The sequence below is a fragment of the Lissotriton vulgaris genome, chromosome 2_1 (assembly GCF_964263255.1).
Source record: "Lissotriton vulgaris chromosome 2_1, aLisVul1.2, whole genome shotgun sequence".
Lineage (NCBI taxonomy): Eukaryota > Metazoa > Chordata > Amphibia > Caudata > Salamandridae > Lissotriton > Lissotriton vulgaris.
In genome coordinates, this window is record NC_141687.1 from 1,700,801,727 (window position 1) to 1,700,818,870 (window position 17,144).

The 17,144-nt window shown below is 45.5% G+C and overlaps 1 protein-coding gene across 4 annotated transcripts in view; it reads left to right on the forward strand.

The window, feature by feature from the left end:
• Positions 1 to 17,144, forward strand: part of LUZP1 (leucine zipper protein 1) — a 246,131-nt gene that overhangs the window by 213,868 nt on the left and 15,119 nt on the right. For all 4 annotated transcript variants that reach the window (XM_086957677.1, XM_086957675.1, XM_086957678.1 and 1 more), the window contains exon 3: positions 1,722 to 1,924. In XM_086957677.1, coding sequence (XP_086813803.1) covers positions 1,722 to 1,910 — 189 coding nt within the window. In that variant the 3' untranslated portion in view covers positions 1,911 to 1,924. The remainder of the gene's footprint in view (positions 1 to 1,721; positions 1,925 to 17,144) is intronic.

The following is a 17,144-nucleotide window of genomic DNA, read 5'->3' on the forward strand; positions in this document are numbered from 1 at the left end:
TCAGCCTCCTCCTGCTTACCCATTCCCTGGGGAGGAACACTCAGTTGTCAAAGGTTTTCTAGGTTTCCTCCAAACTCGGCATAGTGGCTAACTCTGTGCACGGATGGGCGCAGACGGGCTTGCCTTTGGCGTGCCGCCAGCGCGTCCGCACAGTTAGCATATTTATAGCTATCTTGCGTGACCAGACTAGACCGTGACTTTTCCAAGATGGCTACCCCAGCTATGCCACCGGAAGTGAGGGAGGCAAGAGAGCTCCATCGCAACACCACTCCCTCCATGCAAACAGCACAGGCTGCTGTGGAACGGGGAGGAAAAGCGGCATGGTGAGAAGCTAATAGCAGTGTGCCCCGTAAAAGTATTCAGATTGCCAACACTTAGCCTTGTTTGAGGGTATTGTTGATTAAGGTTGTAATTCTTACTCCTCTAATTTGTTAGTACTGAGTATTGCAATGCCACAGTATTATTTTAATCAAATGATACAACAATACTCCTGGGTTGTGCAGTGTGATCCACGGTGATTGCTTAAGATTTTGCCAGATAAAACAAGATCAGAGAGTCATCTCTTACCAAAACAGTCCTGTTCACCAAGAGAATTGCATTGTATAGATTTGCTTAATCCATAAGCCTTGTTTTTTTAATTATGCATAATTCTTCTTTTTCAGCTAAGAGTTGGGTCCTTACTCTCTCCAATAAAATTGGTGAACAACCCTGCAAGAACAACACTAACTAATGAAATGTTCTGGTTCAGTAAACAAGGCTTTGACTATAACTGATTTTAGGAATGGTGTAGCTGCTACAGCATAGCATGGGCATTATAAAATAAAATTTAAACTTCTGGCAGTCTTAAAATTCAGGTTTTGGTATATGCATTAAGAAAGTGTGAGTCCTCAATATGTGCTTCACTTTCTGTATGCTGTATCTATGTGCCTGCCGCTGGACTTGTTTGCTCAAAGAGGGACATGCTATATGAAGCCATAAGCCTGGAGGATTTTCCTGATTGCTTCAACTCTAGAAGGTCCCTGAGATTCTAGTGTCTCTCCCTCATAGGTTTGAAACCTGGCTAGTGGTAAATTTGAGTGGCTTTTGGTGCTCAATGCACGCATGAAATCTTGCTCTCGGGGATGTTACTTGGGTTCTGGACGTTTGAGAAACAATTGTTAATAGTCTTGATATGGGTTTCCTAATGACGAGGATAAATACAAAGTTCAGAGGTATAGAAATGGTGTTCATGGTAGTATTAGTAAAGGCTCAATCAATTCTGGATTTATGAAGCGTAGCTAATCACCCGATAGTGCATCAAGACATTCCATGTTCTGGAGTGCTGTCTCTGCAGGTATGATGGAGGCTTTCATCTTGTTAGGCAGGTTGCTTTACTAAGTACTCCTAGGTAATTTCTTTATTGGTAGCGGATGAGGACTTAAGTGATGGAGATTTTGTCTTTCACTATTGAGTTGCGCAGGAAACATTACTTGGCTACTGTGTTATTTAGTTGATTATGGTGAGTATTTCCAATTGATAGTAAGTGGTTCATTGTTATACTTTATGTAGCATATCCTTTAGCCCTGTGATGCTTATTCAGGTACAATGAGTTTGTACCTCCTCTCAAACAACTCCGTAACAAGATTTACTGCATGAGCCTGCTATAAAAATGTTTTCTTTTCATCCGTCTCGTTTCTCCATTGCCTGGTTCCTTCAGCTTATTTTCATTTATTTTCGCACAGGAGGAGGGCACAGATACAACCATCAGATCTCGCAGAAGGCCGCTTGCGTCTTCTGAAAGGATATCAAGGACTGACACTAGTGGAAAGAGGTATTCAACCAAACTTGACTCCCAGCAAGACCAGCAAAGACTTGGTAGCAGAATAGAAGACCGAATACTTAGCAGGAGGTACCTCTCGGAGGAAAAATAATTTTATATTTACAGGTGAGCAGTTATTCATTTTTCCTGAACCTTCCGAGGTTCACTGTACATCATGTAACTTGATATGGTACATTTAACATGCCATATCAGTTAAGTCTATTTGTTCCCTGACTTTGGCTCATTGGTAATGATCTTACATGTCAAGCTCAGCAGTTCTGGGTCAAGCATATTAGACAAATGGTTTAACAAATCTGTCTGTGGGAGGGTGAATTTAGGTACATTCAAGGGAGTTGCGCCTACTGCGCCACATGAGTTTAGACGTTTTAAGTTGGAATGCATTTATCCTAACGATAATTATACTTGATTATATTTTATGGTTCTCGAAAAACAGATTTTGTTATTACATTTGGTACACAAATAATCAGCTCTTTTGTAAAAGTATACAGCTTTATTTATTAAGAAATTAACATCTTCAGATAACTGGACTGCCAACACGTGTTACGTCCTGCCTAGCATGCAAGTCTGAAGATTTGTCAAGGCTTCAAGGAAAAAGGGTCAAAAGCTCATGTTTGTGGTAATTCACTGGAATCCTGTTGTCTGGTATGTGGTCCTACATCTGCGATGTTTGTCTGGCCCTTCAGGTTGCTATATAGTCTTTTAGAAAATCTTTTGGGCTTGGACAGGAAAGAGAAGATTGATTACTATTTTGCCTTAGAAGTCTAGGCATCCAAATTGTTATTACTTCTGTCAGACCAAAAATAGACTGACAACACCACTACTTTCTATGTACCTTAAACTCTTGGCGTAGCGCTCCTTGCAGTAATACTCTGCCCAGTTTCCGAGTGTGCTGCATAAGTCTGTACTTCAGCAAGTATCCTGTGCCACCCAGCAGTTGGCAGTGGGCTTAAGAGATTTGTGCTGCAGAAAGTGACACTTTGAGTGAAAGCAGCAGCTGCTGCTACCCCACCAGAACATCTCTGCAGCCAGGCTCAAGGGTTGTTTCTGTCCTGATCTGTCCCACCCATATCCCTCATGAACTTAAGGCCAGATGTATCAAAGGGATTTGCCCATTCTGTGTCTATGGGGTAAAGTGTTGATACATATGGCCCTTAGTCTTCAGCGAGGCTGCAGAACGAACCCTACAGGAGAGATGCTGCTGTCGTCCGGTTGAGATTCAGAGCCACATTTGCCTCACAGCCAGAACTGCTAAACATATCTTTCAAGATGTTAAACACTGAGGTAGCACTTTGACAGCTTCCATTCAGTTAAAGTCATTAAGCAGTCCATTTATGTTATTTGTGCATCACATATGGCAAAATGATGCACATTACAAATTTGTAAGCACCTCTTTCCAGGCATCACACACGTTGTCATTTCAATTGCATGATTTCCTCTGAAGCCGTCTTAATGGATGTATGTAGTTCTTTTTTGTTGAGTCATCTTAGTCATGCAAATGCAAAGAAATTAAGTTAAATTGGAGTGGCATAGCAAGGTCTGTTGATGAGTAAGTAACATATAATGTGTTGCACAAGTGAGTCTGCTTTTAGATGGTCTGATGGTGATCTACCACCAGACAGCTTGTGCACAGGTATGGAGTTATTTGAAATGTTGGGGCTCCGATATCTCCGGGGTGCTGCCTTCAAAGACGTAGACACTTCATAAATTGTTCTTTAGTGCCAAACATTTTACGCACATCCTGTGCAAATGCTCTTGGGCAATAAAACCTCTGTAGGCACAGCTATTGCAAATCTCACTGACTTACGATTGCCTCTTGTATTACTGCTGGCCCTATACTGTACAGGTATCACATTTTAGGACTCCAGTTTGTAGGATGAATGGCCAAATAGTGGCATCTCCACTCTCAGTAGGGCCCTTGCTCAGTTACAACTGTTTTTCTTCTACTAAGGACAAGTCTCTTTTAGACTTTCCACATTTATTGAGCCTCAAACAGGAAAAACAAGGTAAAGTCAGCGTCTCGCCAATGCCATTCATTTTCATTTGTCTAATAGGACCTATTTGTTGGTGTCACATGGGATCAGAACAATCCCTTCCAGAAAGTAGAAGTGGATTTGTCTGTGTTGAAAAGGCACCTGTCTTTGGGCTGCTCGGTTACCTTCCTGAATCCTGCCATAAGTCTTTGCCAACCTGAGTGACACTTACGTGTGCCAAAAGGTTATTCTGAACATGTAAATGGTAAATCCTGATTCACTTTCTGTGATATCTTGGTGAAGAGCTGTGGCTTAGTGACAAAAGCTGCAGACTTTGGAATATGGAGATCTAGGTTTGAACCCTAGCCTCTGCGCTTGGTTCAACATCGTGTGATTCTGGGCAAATCACTTCATCTCTCTGTCAATAGAAATGTAATGTGTGAAGTGTATTAGCGTAATCTCCACTTAATGTACGCAACCTTATAGATAGTCTCCCAGCCCCACCATATAATGTGCCGTGCTCTGTTGCGTCCTAGCTAGGTTTACCCTATACAAACACGATTACATACATGTTTACGTTATACTACTGCAAAATGAAGCCAGTGCCCCATTTTCTGCACTTGAAAGTGTAGAATTGAGGAGCGGGGAAAAGGGGTGTCCAAGTGGCTCATCTTATAAAGAGCTTAGACATTTGACTCTTCTTCCCCTGTTCTTAAGTAGCTGCTTTGGCTTCCAGTCACTTTCCAGGCTCAGCTTGCATGCCCATCATGTAGCAAATGGTGCCATCCATTTCATAAAAATCTATATTGCTGTTTTAATAATTGCCATGTGTTCTGCATTCAGAAAACCCTCAGCCTCTTGTTAGTTTCCAGAGTCAGGAAATAAGACCTACTGGTTTAGACTTTCTCTTTTTTTATATTTCTTTTATATTAACCAGCATCAGCAGTAAGAATCACATTACAGATGTCATGGTCATATTACAAACTACTCTTCAGGGGGTACCAGGAAAAATTACATTAAATACAAAAAGGTAAGTGTCACGGGGAGGGGGATTCATCCAAAACAACATTTCTAGGTGGCTTACAAATGTTTCCCCTGTACCTATTCCAGGGTTCCCACACCTGTGACCACTTTCGAGGGGCGTCCCCTTGCAAGATAAGCAGTTTTTTCTCTGAACATGCACCAGTCTAAGTTATTTTCCCACACTTCCAGGGTGGGGGGGTTGTTCAGCGCCCCATAACTGGTCTATGTTTCTTTTAGCTAACATGTAGCCCATTGTGGGCCACTGGGTCTGGGAAGTGTTCAGATCCGTGGGCTCCCATATGTTTAGGAGGCATCTCCTCGCCTCAGGCATCAAAGAAACCCCCAACACCTTGTGCATAGTATCATGTATTTTGCGCCAGTATGTGGCAATTTGTTCACACTCACAGATGATGTATAAAAATGTACCTGTGAGACCACACTTCTGTCTACACACTCTCGTATCGGACAGTTTCATGTGTACCAACCGGGGCCCTGTCACGTAGACCCTGTGCAGTATCTTAAGCTGAACCAGCCTTAGTCGGGCTGGAATAGTGACTTCCTAAGGCGAAGACACAGCTGCCTGCCAATCCTCGTCGTCTAGTTCTATCCCATCCTGCACCCACCTATCCCTCAGATCCCCGAGAGGATCAGCTTTGTGATTAATTAGCTTCTTGTAGATCAAGGAGATCGGTTTGTCGGGAAGGTGGCCGTCAAGAATTCTATCTTCCAGAGGCGAGGCCTCCGGTGGCTGAGCATCCCGAGGCAGCGCAGCATGAAGTGCATGCCTTACCTGCACATAGCGGAAATGTTCGGCACTTGTCAGTTCATACTCCTCCTGCATTTCTTCAAACGATTTGATCCTTCCCTTACCTCAAATATCTTTGACTGTGGAAATCCCTATAAGGTCCCACTTATCGAAACCCTTGGTCTTCCAAAGCTTACCCAGCTTATCAGAGTCCCAGAGCGGGGTAGCCATTGTTAGCCTGTCTTTCCAACCCAGGGAACTCGTAGCGTAATGCCAGATCCGGACAGCATGCTTAGTCTGTCCTGTCAAATCCAATTTATGCCGTCTTGAATACAGGGCCCTGCTATACCTCCCCCCGGGAAGAAGCCACCTATCCATGGCATATCCAGTATCATCAATTGATCATAGGTGCCGTGGTTGACAGCTGCCAGTTGAGAGGCCCAGTAGTATCTTTTAATATACGGGAAGGCAATGCCTCCGTCGTACCAGGAAAGTGTCAGCTTATTTAAGGCAATACGTGATCTGCCCTCCCATAACAGGTTATGCTGTAGACTCTCGACCTCCCGAAAATAACTGGCGGGTACTGCGTCCAAAGTATTCTGAAGGGCATATAGGAAACGAGGCAAAGCCATCATTTTAAATAGAGCTGGCTGACCCAACAACGGGAGAGGGAGCCTCCTCCAGTTCGCAATATCACTCCTGAGCCTCTACAAAGGGGGAAGATGATTTTGGGCATATCTGACAGATGGGTCAAGAGATATGAAAACTCTCAAATACTTCAAACCTTCCGTCGGTACTTGTATAGAACATTGTCGCAGCGGGACCGGGGGGGGTCACCCCACAAGACAATCAACACAGATTTCCCCCAGTTGACTGAGAGCCCCGAATTTCTACCAAAGGAGGCCAGTACATCAAAGGCAACTCCCCGGGACTCACGGGGAGAGGTCAGGTAAAGCAGAATGTCGTCTGCATATAATGATATACGGTCCTCCCTTTCAGGGGACCACCGCAGGCCCCTTAACACCTTAGCTGCTTTGGAACGTCCAGCTCCAGTGCTGAACATTCCATTGCGCAAGTGCAGCTGGAACGTCCAACGGCCGACGGCAGCATTCCCGAGGTAGTGGTGCCGTCGGCCGTTGGTATAGGCGCAGCACTTAAGAGGTTAAAGATGGTTGCCAACGCAGCCAGGCAGCCAGAGGTTCCAGCGCCAGTGAAAAAAGGGGGGGGGGGACAGCAGGCAGCCCTGTCTGGTACCCCGACATAGCAGAAACTGAGCCGAGACCCTATTATTTACTACTATTTGAGCAAGCGGTTCAGAATAGAGCAAACGTACCCAACCAATGAATTCGGGGCCGGATCCAAACTTGGCCAAGACCGCCCACAAATAGGGCCACTCAATAGTGTCAAATGCCATAGTGGCATCGAGCGAAGCAATTACCGCAGGATCCCGTAGGGTGTGGGCTCTGGCTATCACCCCGTGTAATCTGCGCAGATTTAGGGCCGTGTTTCTGTGGGGAATGATGCCCGACTGATCTGGGTGGACTAAACCACTAACGACTTTCACCAGCCTGTTTGATAGAAGCTTGGCCAAAATTTTGGGTTGGGCATTCAATAAAGAAATCAGCCCATATGAAGCACATTTAGTTTTGACCTTGCCTTCCTTATGAATAACTATCACCGCAGCCACTCGCTGGTCCTTAGGTAGAGCACCATTGTCTCTAGACTCAAGATACATATCTTTCAGATAGGGAGCCAGTTTATCAGGCTTAAGCTTGTAGAGTTCAATAGGGAGCCCGTTGGGGCCCTGCTCCTTCCCGGAGTTCAAGGAACGAATGGCTTGGGCAATCTCATCCGCTGTTAATGCACTGTCCATAAACTCACGATCTTCAAGGGGGGGGGGGGGGGGGGGGGGGGAGGCATGGTAGCTGTATGTCCCGGAGCAACAACTGAGTCGGCTTCCGGTCGAGGGTAGACCGATGTATAGACTGTCCGGAAGTGATCCGCAAACCTATCTACAATGTCTTGCGGGTCTGTAAGAGACACTCCCTCTTCAGTGATGAGTTCAGGGACGAGACTGCAGGCTTAATCTCCTTTGTCTAACCACGCAATAAGCTTCCCTGCCTTATCCCCCAGATCATAAAGCCTGCCCTGCTGCTCCCTGCCAAGAGCCTTGGACCTATCCGTTACTAGTGCTTTGTAGTCATGTTGTTTAAGTCTTAAGAGGTGGAGTTTGGCGTGTGTGGTTCCCGATTCCAGCTCCCTTTCCAGCACACCAATTTCATCCTCTAGATCTACTACTTCTCTATTCCTCTCTTTCTCGGAACCTGCTATCAATGACAGCGCCTGACCCCTAATAAACTTCTTAAATGCCTCCCACAGGGACTGGGAAGAGGACGCGGAACCCACATTGTTAGTGAAATATTCGTCTAGCATTTTAATGAGGTCTTTGAGAATTTTGGGATTTCGCAAATGCCACGGATTAATGGGGGCCACCCTCCCTGCCGTTCCCCGAGTTATGATCATGTGGATGAGAGTGGTCTGAAATGCCCCTGGCCAAGTGAGTGACTAGACAGTAGTCTAACTGGGAAAGGCAATTGAATGCCCCAGAGTGGAATGTGTATTGCTGTTGATCCTGGTAGAGCAGTCTCCAGCCATCAACCAGGCCCATCGCGTCCATAAAATCAGGCAACCACCGCATCATTCGCCCTGTGTCCCGCAGGGGGTGCCTGTCCACTATTCCGGAGACAACCGCATTAAAGTCACCTCCCAGGATCAAAGGACCCTCAGGGAGAGTAAGCAAGAGTTTCCCTAAGTCTACAAATGTCGTACTCTGCAGCCCAGGAGGCACATACACTGAGAGGAAGGTGATATTGTGTCCCTCCCAAAGGCCTGTGACTCCGCTATATCTACCCCTATCATCCTCCCACGTGGAAACAACTGCCATCGGAAACGTCTTACGGATCAAAATACCCACTCCCCTGGAGCCTGACGTGAAACCAGAGTGTGCAATCAGCTTGTAACCCATTCAATGCAGCGCTTTACATGAATTCCTGGCGAGATGTGTTTCCTGAAGCAAGGCCGCATCTGGCGCCTGTCTCTTAAGATATTGAAGGACCACACTACGTTTGATTTTGTCCCCCAACCCATTAACATTCCAACTCAAAATCTTGAATTCCCTACCCCCCATTGTCTACATGGTAGAATCGACAAACTTCTGTACATTTTATACTGATCAAAAGCATTGTGCTGATGCAAACCAAAAACCTTCCAAAAATTAAAACAAACATCCCATCCCAACGCCCCCCTCCCCGACCCGCTGCCCTGCCCACTGAGCTTCGAACTGCCCACTGTAACACGCAGAGTGCCTGTCGCCCTAAAGATTCAAACGAAAGAATAAGAAACACTTGGGGGGGAAAAACCTACTGTGAGCCCCGGTCTGCGCCCCAATTAGTGCAGTCATTGGTCCTGAAGAATGCAAACGTTAGCGATACATCAAAACCCTAGCGCCCCTGTAGCCCTTACCAAAATGTATCATTCCCCCCCCCCCCCCCCTAAGAACCACCCCAGCACCCACCCCGAAACAGTAACAGCGTACAGCTGGCCTCAGCTAGGACGGCTGAGCGTCTGCCCCGCCATCTTCACTCTTATCTTATCGCCGCCCGGGACCCTATGCGCCCGCTCCACGACAAAGAGCTTACAGAGACCCTTTGGTTTCAGGTGCTTTAGGATGAGATCCTCCACAAAGAGGTCGGGGGACTGTCCCTCTGACCGTTCCGGAACACCTAAGATGCGAAGGTTGTTGCGGCGGAGGCGACCTTCATAATCATCCAGCTTAAGATCAACAGAGATGCGGGAGTCCTTAAACTCCCGGACTTCATTTAGCAGTTGCGTGATGTCATCCACCAGGCTGGCCATAGTAAGCTCCACCTGCTTGACCTGCTCGTTGAGTTTCCCCTTATCTGCCCTGATCAAGTTAATATCAATGGCCATGGAGTCCATTTTGTGTTCCAGCGAGGTCTTGACCCCTGTCACGGAGAGTTCAGGTTCATTTACGGTCGAGGACCCTTTCATCGTTTCGTCAGAAATCCGACTCCGTTGCGTATCTTTTGCGATCATATATCGATCCTTTTTTCTGGCCTGGACCGATTTCTGTCCTTTGGTTCCCAGGACCTTTAACTCTCTCCATCACACAAGCTGCAATATGCAAATGAGGGCCCGCGGTACAGCTCCGGTGGCCAGCAAACCCTATGCCGCACTTTAGACCCGGCCAAGCAGTATGATACCACCCCTCAGCAATTACCGCAGTCCAGTAGCAACACTGTCTCCCTCGCTAAGGAGCAGGAAGATGCAGTCGCCGCCTTTCCAAAGTTCTCTATGCCTGCGGGATGCACTGCGAGTGTAGCGTGAGGGAGCTCAGTCAACCTACTATGTACCTGGTAGCATCTAGGGTCCACCGCTAACGCACCTCCTCTGAGCATATGCAACACCCAATCTTCAGCCAGGCCAGCAATAGCACACTCTAAGTCACGTAGCAACCAGCAGTTCAGGCCCAGAAGCAATGGTGGCAGGGATGCATAAGGGCTCTATGCTTCCCACTTGTTCAGGCTGACAACATGGTCATTTCCCACCTGTGATCTACATCGTAATTCAATCAGGCGTGCTTCTCCACCACACTGTGCAAGGGCCAATCCCCCCTCGCCTGGCCAAGCCCCTCACTCTAGTCCAATGATGCCTACACCGGAGCCGATCTCGGCCCAGCTGCTGCAAGCCTTCGCCTGGGCAAGAGGGGGGGCATGAGGGGGGGGGGCAACGCACACCTGTACGGGGGGTGCACCCCACCGCCCCCTTTACCACTGCCGCCGCCTCCACAGGGACCGCCGACACGGTCACGGTCACAATCACCCAGCCGCCGCCGCCCACGCAGTGTCTCGTCCAGGCCGGGAAGTAGATCGCAGCGGGACAAAGCCCCGATCTGGGCTCCCCAGGGTAGCGGCAGATGGGCCCCGGCAGCAGCCCCCTCCCCTGATTCGGGGCGGGCTGAAGTTGCAGCAGCCGGGCCAGAGCCAACACTGTGGGTCCCGTCCTCAGGGCCCAGGTAGGGTCCGCCCCCAGCGATGGACGCAGCTCAAGTATACGAGACCCCACATTCACCGGGGTCTGCGGTCAGGCTCCGATGCTCTTTGGGCACAAGGGGTCATAAGCAGGACCTCAGGATAGCAAATCAGGATGATTGTTGGGGGTCGCCTACGACGGAGCTCACATCCTATGCGGCCATCACAGATATCGCTTTGCCACGCCCCCTCTGGTTTAGACTTTCTTAATCGAGTTCCTTGTCTCGCAAAGGCTTAGGTAAAGCTTGTGTTGCGTTAAAAAAAAATTAGGATCTGGTTGTTCACTATTTCGAGTCCTCTTTCTGGTCTCTAGTATGCCATCCAGTAAGTAGTTGAGGTGCAGAGCAATGCCAGGATTGACGTAAACCATTTTTCCAATTCTGTGTGGCCGTTTTCGATGAAAAATCGAGTAATTCAAAATGTTCTTTTTTTTATGTGTTAGATCCCCTACCCTCAGTACACTTACAGCCTGATTCATCAAGGAACCGTTTTGCGAGTCTCTAATAGAGATTCATAAGGAATCCCTATTAGAGACTCGCAAAACGGTATTCATGTAGGAATCGCAAAATAAAATGCGATTCCTACACATTCCTTATTTGCGATTAGCAAATTACTAATCGCAAATAAGGAAAAACTCCCCATTCATTCCTATGGGCCAAAAGGCCCATGGGAATGAATGGGGAGTATTCCTTATTTGCGATTAGCAATTTGCTAATCGCAAATAAGATAGCGATTTGAAGGGTGCCAGGGGTGTCCAAAGGACACCCTGTAGCACCCCTTAAATGCACATTTGAACAGGTGTTGCGCACACACATGTCCAAAGGACATGTGTGCGTGTAACATGCAAAAGAAAAAAATGCACTAAAGTGCTTTTTACTCTTTTTTCGCAATTTACTACTAAGTCAGACTTGGTGGTAAATTGCGAACAAATATTGCGATTTCGCAATTTCTAATTGGTTGATGAATTGCATTTAAGGAATCTCTATTAGAGATTTCTTAAATCCAATTCCTCGCAAATATGCGATTTCGGTAATAGCGATTTTTGCATTTGGGATGATGAATCCCAAATGCAAAACTCGCACTCGCAAAGGGCCAGATTCTCAGAATCTGGCCCTTTGCGAGCGCAAATCAGCTTGATGAATCAGGCTGTTAGTCAAGACTATCCCTTCCTTTTCCCCCACAGGTCACACTTGTGTATTGCTAACCCATGCATATATGTAGTTCTCTCCCTCAGCCTATCTTTCTCTCATACCTCAAATCTTCTTCCTAATATGTAGTTTTCTCCTTCTTTTATTACTATCCCATATACGTTACCTGATCCTAGTTCTAGCCCTAAAAGAAATTAGTTGCTCTACCGTAACTCCTGCCTACCTGCATTCTTTAAAGTCAATTGGTACAAGTGTAATGATGCTTTACAGGATGACTTTGTGTTTTGTGAATCGGAGAAAGGGTTCTTTAATAATGAGTACTGTATCTTCCCTAGCATCCTTGCTGACGTAAGCGCTAGGAGAAAGGCTGTTTTCCATGATATGCAATTTAGATGCGCTTTTTAGATAAGATCTGCCTCAAGACAGTATTGAGTTCCCATGAAACAGAAGAACACCATACTGGGAAAACAATCAAGAGTCCCTTCATAAATTGTTTTATGATTCCCTTCTAAATCTTGATACTGCTACCAGATGGACTCCCACAGATGAATATTTTAGACCCTGTTTTGCTAGATTCAACAAGTATGGGAGTATTTAGTCAGTTGGTATTTATATTGGATGAAATTCTTTATCTTTGTGCCAGACACCGAAATTTGGTATTGTAGGTCTTTACAGTAGATGGTGCATGTGCTTGCGCTAGGATGTCCTTACATTCTGTTGACAAATCCAAGTGGCTGAACTCTAGGACATCGAGTACCACACTGTCAGGTTCAATGATTGCCGTTGTGATGAAGTCTCTGTATTGTCTGTAGAAGAGATTGGAGAATGGCTTCAGTGGTATTGCTGGGAGAGCAGATAGTTGCAAGTGTTTGCTGTACCACTATTGGCATGGCCACGACCGAGCAAAGAGGATCAGAGGGCAGTGATTGATCTTTGCCATCCTCAAAAATGTGGAAATTCAGTTCCATTCATGTCACTTGTAGAGCGTGGTGCTGCCTCCAAAGAGGTGTCCCGGTGCTAGTGGTAAGCTGAGGGAAAGGAAGAAGCATAAAAAAATCCAAAACCTATAAACTTAGTAGGCAGGAGTCAAAAGCAGGGTTTTGAGACTGTCTTAAGCTAGATTCAGAGGGACTGCATCGCAGACTGAATGGCAGTGCATTCCATAATTTGGAAGGCAGGTGTGTGAAAGATCTCCCATCTTTTCTTACTTTGTGAATGCGAGAAACTTGGAGCAGTTTCAGATCATTGGATCTTAAGGATCTGGGGAAATGGAGGGAAAGTGTATGGAAAGGCATTGGCCAACCTGATCAAAAGGGCATTGCCCATGGTCTCTAATTATCAAAACCTGCCTGCGAAGCACTGGCATTTTCTTGTTGCTCTGGTTGGTGAACCAATCGATTGTGGGTTGACAACACTATTGGTAAATGCTGCCGACTTGGTCCTGGTGGAGTCCCCACTCGTTTCAATCTGATAGTTGTCGACTGAGGTCATCTGCCTGATCGTTTTGGCATCCTGCCAGGAGTTCATGGCAATGTTGAATATGTGAGAATTGACCCAATCCTATAGAAGTTGAGCCTCTTAGAGAGGCCAAGACCGCGCCCACCCCCTCTGCACTGCCTGTGTATAACATATGTGTTGTATTGTCTGTCCTAATGAGAACTACTTGGCATGCTAGCCTTGGTAGGAATGCTTGTAGACTCGGTATTATTGCTTGGAGCTCTAGTATGTTGATGTGAAACATATTTTCTGCATCATCTGACCAGAGGTTTCTGGAAAACAGCTGTTGCGGGTGAGCTCCCTAACCTTCCACTGACACACCCGTTGTTAGCACCGCTGTCTCTGTTCAAGGTTTACAAGGGAAACCCTTCCTTCAGGTTTGTGGGGAATCTCTTCTTTTAGATGTCTTCAAATATGAATGAGGTCTATTTAGAATAAAATTAGGCCCAGTAGAGGCATGTACTAAGTTACCATGATTGTCTGGCAGATAGTTTCTTTGTCCTGGCGAGAAGCTTAAAAGCTCTTTCTGACTTAAACAAAACGACCCAGGACTGGGTAACTTTGGGGATGACTGTAGCAAAGAGGAATATAGCACAATGCTGGGGCTCAAGAGCTGGTCCCACTCTTGCTCAGTGGTGTAGGGATATGGATTTGGCCATGGTGGCAGAAAGGTCAGTGTATATCAATAGAGGCTGCCCCAGAAAATGGGAGAAGATATGGGGAAAGTGGAACACGTACAGAGGTGACATCTGTGAACCCCCGCAGTCTGACTCTGACTCAGATGAAAGTATGTGATGGTCTTGTAATAGATGGCTCCCGACGTATGGCCAGGTTGGCGGGTTGGATTGGGAGGGAAGGGAAGGGGTATGCTATTTTATGTGTCTGTAGTAGGAAATGTGGCCTCGATGATTATGATTTTACCAACGACAATTGTTATGCTGTCATTGAAATGCTCTACAATATGTCTTAATAAAAATTGTTAACTTTTTTTTAAAAAATATTATCTATGATCCCAGTAGATCTGAACACTTCCATGGTCCTCAAATATGTTTACCACCGGACTGATTTTCTCCCGGCCCCAGCAGTATTTTGATTTCCTGGCCGGTGCAAAAATAAGCAAACCTATATTTAACCATTGGGTATACATACTTCAAACAGCAAATATAAATAGAAAACACTTTTAAATGTGTTTTATGTGTGCGTTAATGATTTATGACTACCAGCTATAGTAAAGAACAGAAAAGTGATGGTACAAATGAATACCTACGATTGTATCCTATGGTCTCATTTAGTACCACTCCCCGTCCTTTGCAGACTCTTTAAACAACAAATGTCCGGTATTTTTCACTTGGAAATGTGGCAATTCTACCCTCAAAAGAAAGTTACCTGAAGCCTCGTATCTCTACACTTCTGACACCACCATCTTGAAGTAGGCCGGACAAGAGGAATGGGGAGAGAACTAATGTAAACCCCCTTGACGCTGGCACTTCTGAGATTAGTTACGACAATAATAATGTGTTCATTTAACTGTTTAATGCAAGGCGCGGCCGCATCTGTACTCTGGCTATCCGGAGTTGCTCTCGCCAGCTGCCAGTGACTTGGCAGCCTAGACTGGCGCCGCTCCTTCCTCACTCACCGGCAACGCAGCACAGAGTGCCGGGCTCAGGAAGCGTGAAGTGTCTCCTGGCAATCTGGCTACAAGGAGCAGGAAACACTGAGGAGCCAGGCTCAGACCTCCGCGCACCCGAAACAACGCGGGGCGCAGCGGTAGCAGAGCCCCGTCATGGAGCGTATCAGGACCACCAAGGTACCGAAGCAGCGGTCACCGGCATCCGGTGAAGGGCTGTCCGAGCTTGCAGCTCCAGGGCAGGGGAGGGACATTGCTGTCAGTCTGGGATGAGTGCAGGAGAAGCAGCCCTCATCTGGACAAAAGGAGGAGCGAAAACAGTGTCTGGGGAAGAGTTTGGAGCGGTCTGACTCACCGTATGTTCGCTGTCGCTCCAGTCACTCACCATCTTACTGTTAATGAATTTCTACCTTAAAATATTCAGTAATTTATTTGAATAATCATATTTAATAGATCATTTATTGACTTCATTAAAATATGAATGTATCGTTGAGCCTTAAAAAAAAAAAAAAACTCTTTCTGGCAATGAGCATGTCTATCCCAAGTGTGTGTCCAGTATCGCACTTAGAGAATTTTCATGTGCGGTTCCAAAGAAGATTTCTCTTTGTTTAGTGTAACACCCAAACTCTTCTGAAAGCGACTGATGCAGGCATCCATAGAAGCCTTTGCCTTTTCCTTTGATCGAGTCTTGACAAACCAGTTGTCCAAGTATGGATGCACTTGGTGAACTTGTCGTATGAGGTAGGCTGCAACTTCTTAAAGCACTTGGTGAAAATCAAAGGTGTTGATTTGAGGCCGAATGCGAGTGCCTTGAATTGGTAGTGCTGCCCTGCCACTGAAAAGCAGAGGTACTTCGTGTATTTTCAGTGGATCGGAATATAAAAATGTCCTAAAGTCCAAGGTCATAAGGAAATCTACCCCCTTCAGAACATTACTAAGTGGAACTATCTGAAAAGTCTGCTTCTTCAGAAACTTGTTCAGTTGTCTGAGGTTGAGAATCTGCCCGTTTTTTTTTTTTTTTTTTTTTTTTTTTTTTAAGAATTTGGTATAAAATTTCAGTTTTCTCTGGGATTTGGAGATCTTCTCCATCATTTCCTTGAGAATTTACTCTTGCAGCTCCTTCAAGTGGAGATGAAGTTTATTTTTATTGGTGGGCAGACATGTGGTCTTGGCAAGCATGTCCTGTGTGTACTATTTGTCGTGCCCATTGGTCCAATGTTATGGACTCCCATACATGGGCAAAAAAGGAAATTCTCTCAACTCCACCCCCAGTTTTTGGCACTGAGCTGAAAGGAGGGCAGCTGCAGAGAGTCCAGCTCTCTTCTGATTTTTGTTGGAGCTCATTTGGGAGGAACTATTCTTCTTCCATACCTTCTATATCCTTGACTTGGTGGTTGAGGGAATATCCTTGGTCATAATTGGTTTGCTGTTGAGGGTAGTAAGGTCATCCTTGACCCCAGTATTAATTGAAACCTCTCCTCTAGGCTATGGACCTGCACGAGTCAGTAGTCAGTCAGTCAATCACTTTTATTCGATTTTTGAAAATCATAAAAAGACACAGGATACAGTTCATGAAATACACAAAGTATAAAAAGACAATATCAAAAATATGTATATAATGTTTTTACATAATGAATCATACATCATATCATCAAGGAGAATATTTTTAAAGTGACATGTGCATAAACAATATATACAATCCAAATGTTTAAAAAGACTATTAAAACATTTTAAAACATCATGATATCAGATATCTGTTATCTGTTATAGATACACTTAAGGTATTTCGTTTATAATTAATCCATTGATACCTTTACTGCGCATTTTGTTGATACGTACTCCTGCTACTAAAAAGTTAGCAACATGAAAAGTGATTTGTGCATTGTGCAAAAGTTTCAGAAATAGGAGCACAGGCCTAACCTGTAAAAAGCCAGCCTCTCTAAGGATGGGAACAAGATATTTTCTTCTGATTTTAGCGTAGTGATCGCAAAACATAATAAAATGTAATGTATCCTGAGTTGAAAAGTGATCACAGTCGCATGGCTTGTTGTTATCAGGAGTATCCCATCTGTAGTATGTGCCCAACAGAAAATGTATTAAATTCAAACGAAATCTAATTAAAAGAAAGCGGTGAAATGGTTTATTAACAAATACCAGATATGCTTCTGGACCTGGGACAGTTTTAAGTGCAAAATTTCTTCTCA